This window comes from Apium graveolens, chromosome 10 (assembly GCF_009905375.1).
Source record: "Apium graveolens cultivar Ventura chromosome 10, ASM990537v1, whole genome shotgun sequence".
NCBI lineage: Eukaryota > Viridiplantae > Streptophyta > Magnoliopsida > Apiales > Apiaceae > Apium > Apium graveolens.
The window spans coordinates 823,021-829,955 of NC_133656.1; the positions used below are offsets into that span (position 1 = coordinate 823,021).

Genomic DNA, 6,935 nt, shown 5'->3' on the forward strand with positions numbered 1-6,935 from the left:
TTAAAAAACAATACTAAGTATGAAAATAATTAAAAAAATCCAACAGGATTAACATGATGATACAACAGCCATGTCGATAATTAAAAAACAATACTAAGTATGAAAATAATTAAAAAAATCCAACAGGATTAACATAATCATAAAACAGTCATGCTGATAATTAAAAAACAATGCTAAGTATGAAAATAATTAAAATAATCCAATAGGATTAACATAATCATAAAACAGCCATGCCGATAATTAAAAAAAAAATACTAAGTATGGAAATAATTAAAAAAATCCAACAGGATTAACATAATCATAAAACAGCCATGCCGAAAATTAAAAAACAATACTAAGTATGAAAATAATTAAAAAAAATCCAACAGGATTAACATAATCATAAAACAGCCATGCCGATAATTAAAAAACAATACTAAGTATGAAAATAATTAAAAAAAACCCAACAGGATTAACATAATCATACATGAACACTTACAAATTTTTCGCATACAGCAGCCAGGTCTTCATCGACCTCTTCGCCATTTTTCCGCTTCCGAGCTTTTTGCCAAAAATTGCTCTATTGGGTTCTTCTTCCGGCTGCAACTTTCCTTTTTTGATCTGTTAAAAATGTGCAGCAAAATATTAAAAATGCAATTTTTTTTAATAAGACATTAATGTCTTTGTTCTTACTTCATCTTCCTTTAGACCAATAGAGCCCTTTCTAGACAAACGATGGTGATACTTTCTCTGCGAAACCCTTTCACTCTGCGCTTCATGAATTCCCTACAAACAAATTTATAGAATTACATAAACTGATGTGCAAAATTAATAGGAAAGGGAAAAATAATTGGAGAATTACAAAAGTCCAATAAAATAAAAAATACCGTCCAACTAGGATCAGTCCTTTGCTTCACAAAATTCTTCCATGTTGACTTACTGACAAAAGCATATCTCTTTGGTGGCTTATTCAGTTTCTTCTTGTCTCCAACAAACGGAAGCATAAACTTTCTCATCAAATCGGTTTTAAATTATTGCCATTTAGAGCTCGCAGACTTTAGGACAATGTCCTCACAGTGTGGACCAACTTTGAATGTTGACTGGCAAAAAACACAAGGAACAATAACAATTTTAAATTAAGAAATTAACAGAACAAGTGCAAAAAAATTGAAGGGGTTGTGGAGTACCTGAATATCTATCCAAATCTTTGATTTTAATTCAGAATCTACACTTGTCCAATTAGCAATATCAATTGGAATTGTAGTCCTGGTCAACATACCGATATAGGACTGCAGTCGGGCCCTGGTTTCCCCGTTAGGAATTCCCTAGTGATCACATGTGACTTTAATTTTTTTTCCACGCGCTTTCTTCACAATTACTTTGTGCATTGCACAGACCCCTCGAGTACCTCCAGAACTTCTTATCACTGCACCATTTGAGGTAACTACGGGTTGCTCAAACTCCTCCAGTTGAGGTTCTGATGCCTCGAGTTCATGATTAACACAAATACCAGATGCTCTAACCTCGGGTTCTGATGCATTTTCTGTTTTATTTTCTGAGCCTGCCTTTGCTGAATTCTTTTGCTTTTTCGGTGCCATTTATCTCGTTTTCCTTCAATCTAGACAAGCTATCAAAATTAAAACAAGTACACAGTTATGCTATAATTCCACAATATTATGCAAAATTTAAGGCTAATTATTATGAAAAATACCTAGAATTCTAACATAACTTCAAGGCTAATTATTATGAAAAATACCTAATATTTAAGGCTAATTATTATGAAAAAGCAAAATAATTATAACATTAAACTTAAAGCAAAATCAAAACATTATAATGAAACAAAGTGCAAGTAAAAGTCATTATAATCAGGGAGCCAAAAAGGTGCAAATACACATAATTCTATCACATAATACAATAATTATAACTACAAAGTGTAATCAGGGAGCCAAAAAAGAGAGTTCATTAAAATTTAATTTTAATACAACTAATTAAACAAGTAAAAGTCATAATAATTATAATTCTATGACTTTTTCACCCAAATACCCTCTACATTTTGTCTTTTATTGCTAACACTTGCATCATCATCACAAATAGTAGGATCACATAAAGGAATATTCTAACAGAATGGGGGAGGATTCCAGGAGGTCTCTTCTTCCACATCTTCATTGTACACATCATGATAATCTCGAGTTGTTGACGATAAGACAACTGACCAATTCGCATCACATGGATCCTCGACATAAAAGACTTGGCTGACTTAGTCAACAGAGGCAAATTTGTCATGTTTGTAGCCTGGTCGATTGAAGTTCACGAGCGTAAAACCAAGATCATCAGACTTGACTCCTCTATCAATGGCTGCTCATGTACACAAAAATAAAGGGGCCTTGAATGCATGGTAAACTAACTCCCTTATTTCTTGTACAATCCCATAAAATGTTAACTCACACTCTACGGGATTTACATCCTTAGCACTGGACACTTAGACTGTCCTAACAACTAATGAAACACCTATTTTGAACTACCCTAGCATTATCTATCTCCTTCGTATGGTAACGGACCCCGTCAACAATATAGCCTTCGTACATCAACACTGAAAATGAAGGCTTTCTAGCCAACCATCTAATTATTTCAGACACGGCTTCAGAATTTTCCCTCATTTCTATACTTACCTACAAGTAAAGTAAGGATGCATAAAAGTTAATTTCAATTAAATGCACAACTTGCATAAATTTATAATAAAATAAAAAAAGAATATAAACTAACTTTTTGTTGAAACCAATCCGGAAATTATCGATTGTGCTCTCCCAAAAGCCACTGTACACTCTTCTTTTTTCCTTGGTAAATTCTTTCCAAGTGTTCCTTATGCAATCTGAAAATATTACAAGTACATAGAATGAGCCACCTACTAAAAATAACTAATACACTTATAAATATACTTATAAATATTTTACTTACCGAACGTATGGTTCCACTTCAGGATTGTTAAGAAGGACCGCGAGATGTGCCTCATCTCGTTCTTTTTCGGCAACAGACTTCATTGTCACATGACCTACTGGACCGGAAAACTTGTCATCATCTTTCTGAAGACCTGCAGTTCTACTACTCTCGCTAAAGAACCCCGTGCAAAACTCGGCTGATTCTTCCTTCAGATAGCCTTCAGCTATACAACCTTCCGGATAAAATCGGTTTCGGACATAGCTCTTTAATATTTTATTAAATCTTTTAAATGGAAACATCCATCTATAAAAAATTGGTCCGTATAACCGCAATTCCCTTACTAAATGGACTGTGAGATGTACCATAACATCGAAAAAGGATGGAGGGAATATTTTTTCTAACTCACATAAGGTCAAAATCAAATTTGCTTGGAGTTTACTCAATTTTGACACATCTACGACTTTGTTGCACAAGGAGTTCAAAAAAAAGCACAATCTTATTATACTTACCCTAACATTTTTTGGAAGCATGGAACGAATACAAACTGGTAGTAACTGTTGGAGTAGGATATGGCAGTCATACGACTTCAGCCCATACAACTCCATATCAATCAGTGATACACAGTTTTTGATATTTGATGCATGTCCATATGGAAGTTTCATTTTGGACAATGATGTCAACATAGTTTTTTTTCTTTTTTAGACAAAGTAAAAGGGGAAGGAGGTAAGTATGTCCTCTTTTCACCTATTTCAGGAGCTAAATCAGTCCTTACACCCATATCAATCATATTAAGACGAGAGGAAATACTGTCCTTAGTCTTGTATTTCATATTAAGTAGTGTCCCAATTATATTATCGCATACATTCTTCTCGATGTGCATAACATCTAAACAATGATGCACGTGGTGAAATTTCCAATATTCCAATTCAAAGAAAATTGATTTCTTTTTCCATGCATACTCTACCTTTTTCGCCTTCCCCCCCCCCAAAACTAAATTCAAGTTGCTGCTGTTGCATTAACACTTCATCCCCGCTAAGTGGCTCAGGTGCGTAACCAAGTTCTTATTGTCCATCAAATGCCATCCGCTGCCTCCTATAAGGATGATGCTCATCTAAATACCGACGATGGCCTAGATAACACATTTTCCAACTATGACTTAAATATCTAGCGACAGTGTTATCACCACATACTGGACAAGCCTTATACCCCTTATTTATGCAGCCTGACAGATTTACGTATCCCGAGAAGTCGTTTACTGTCCACATCAGAACTGCCTTTAAAGTGAAGACAGATTTGCTATTTGCATCATACACATTTGGTTCCCCTTCCTTCCACAATTTTTTTAAATCATCGATCATTGGTTGTAGATATATGTCAATGTTATTTCCAGGCTCATACGGGCCAGAAATCAATATCGATAACATCATAAACTTCCTCTTCATGCATAACCATGGAGGAAGATTATACATTACTAATATGACCGGCCAACAGCTATATCGATTGTTTAATCCATTGTTGTGTTGATTTATATCATCGTTCGCTAATCCTAAGCGTATATTTCTAGCCTCGCTACCGAACTCGGGCCACCTACAATCTATATTTCGCCAAGTAGGAGAATCAGATGGATGACGCATCTTTCCATCTTTAGATCGATTCTCCGCATGCCAACTCATTAATTTAGCAGTAGCAGCAGATTTAAACAGTCGTTTAAATCTAGGGATTATCGGAAAATACCACATCACTTTAGCTGGAACATTAACCCTAACTTTACCATCTTTCCCAATTTTCCAGCGAGAAAGATGGCATTTGGGACACTCGGATAAAGACTCGGCAGCTGGTCCCCTGTATAATACGCAGTCATTTGGACAAGCGTGGATTTTGACATACTCAAGTCCTAAATCAGTTAAGGTTTTCTTAGCTTCATACATACTACCCGAAAGCACATGGTCTTTAGGAAGAAAAGAGCCAGCGGATTCAAGAAGATCGGTAAAGGCTTTATCACTAACTCTAAAACTAGCCTTCCAATTATGTAATTTAAGGACTGACTCTAGTTTAGTGCACTCGTTTCCCTCAAAAAGAGGTTGTTCCGCATCAACAACATACCTCTTAAAGTCATCAGATTCATTATCCCAATCTTCATCATCATTATATGTTGCTTGACATACATTATATGTTTCTGAAGGGGGTGTGGGCTTTTTAGCAGGACAAGTACTACCAACTGATGACTTAGTACTACTAGCAACCCCTTCTCTATGCCAAATCCAATCCAAATATCCTAAACTAAAACCAGATTCATAAAGATGATCCCTGATTATCTTGACGGTAAATTTTTTGAAGTTAATGCAGCGTGCATAAGGGTACGGTATTTTTTTTGGGTTTTTAGCATTTTCCTCGGCAAATATAAAGAAATTTTCGACACCAATCTCATATTGCAAAGCATCCCTATCGGCCATGCCGTAGGGAAATTATCGATTGTTGAACTAACTTTTTGTTGAAACCAATCCGGAAATTATCGATTGTGCTCTCCCAAAAGCCACTGTACACTCTTCTTTTTTCCTTGGTAAATTCTTTCCAAGTGTTCCTTATGCAATCTGAAAATATTACAAGTACATAGAATGAGCCACCTACTAAAAATAACTAATACACTTATAAATATACTTATAAATATTTTACTTACCGAACATATGGTTCCACTTCAGGATTGTTAAGAAGGACCGCGAGATGTGCCTCATCTCGTTCTTTTTCGGCAACAGACTTCATTGTCACATGACCTACTGGACCGGAAAACTTGTCATCATCTTTCTGAAGACCTGCAGTTCTACTACTCTCGCTAAAGAACCCCGTGCAAAACTCGGCTGATTCTTCCTTCAGATAGCCTTCAGCTATACAACCTTCCGGATAAAATCGGTTTCGGACATAGCTCTTTAATATTTTATTAAATCTTTTAAATGGAAACATCCATCTATAAAAAATTGGTCCGTATAACCGCAATTCCCTTACTAAATGGACTGTGAGATGTACCATAACATCGAAAAAGGATGGAGGGAATATTTTTTCTAACTCACATAAGGTCAAAATCAAATTTGCTTGGAGTTTACTCAATTTTGACACATCTACGACTTTGTTGCACAAGGAGTTCAAAAAAAAGCACAATCTTATTATACTTACCCTAACATTTTTTGGAAGCATGGAACGAATACAAACTGGTAGTAACTGTTGGAGTAGGATATGGCAGTCATACGACTTCAGCCCATACAACTCCATATCAATCAGTGATACACAGTTTTTGATATTTGATGCATGTCCATATGGAAGTTTCATTTTGGACAATGATGTCAACATAGTTTTTTTTCTTTTTTAGACAAAGTAAAAGGGGAAGGAGGTAAGTATGTCCTCTTTTCACCTATTTCAGGAGCTAAATCAGTCCTTACACCCATATCAATCATATTAAGACGAGAGGAAATACTGTCCTTAGTCTTGTATTTCATATTAAGTAGTGTCCCAATTATATTATCGCATACATTCTTCTCGATGTGCATAACATCTAAACAATGATGCACGTGGTGAAATTTCCAATATTCCAATTCAAAAAAAATTGATTTCTTTTTCCATGCATACTCTACCTTTTTCGCCTTCCCCCCCCCAAAACTAAATTCAAGTTGCTGCTGTTGCATTAACACTTCATCCCCGCTAAGTGGCTCAGGTGCGTAACCAAGTTCTTATTGTCCATCAAATGCCATCCGCTGCCTCCTATAAGGATGATGCTCATCTAAATACCGACGATGGCCTAGATAACACATTTTCCAACTATGACTTAAATATCTAGCGACAGTGTTATCACCACATACTGGACAAGCCTTATACCCCTTATTTATGCAGCCTGACAGATTTACGTATCCCGAGAAGTCGTTTACTGTCCACATCAGAACTGCCTTTAAAGTGAAGACAGATTTGCTATTTGCATCATACACATTTGGTTCCCCTTCCTTCCACAATTTTTTTAAATCATCGATCATTGG

At 35.7% G+C, this 6,935-nt stretch overlaps 1 protein-coding gene across 1 annotated transcript; it reads right to left on the reverse strand.

Moving 5' to 3' along the window:
- Positions 1 to 3,977: 3,977 nt before the first annotated feature.
- Positions 3,978 to 5,369, reverse strand: LOC141689566 (uncharacterized). The gene has a single exon (XM_074493906.1). The coding sequence runs from the start codon at positions 5,367 to 5,369 to the stop codon at positions 3,978 to 3,980; it is 1,392 nt and encodes a 463-aa protein (XP_074350007.1).
- Positions 5,370 to 6,935: the final 1,566 nt, after the last annotated feature.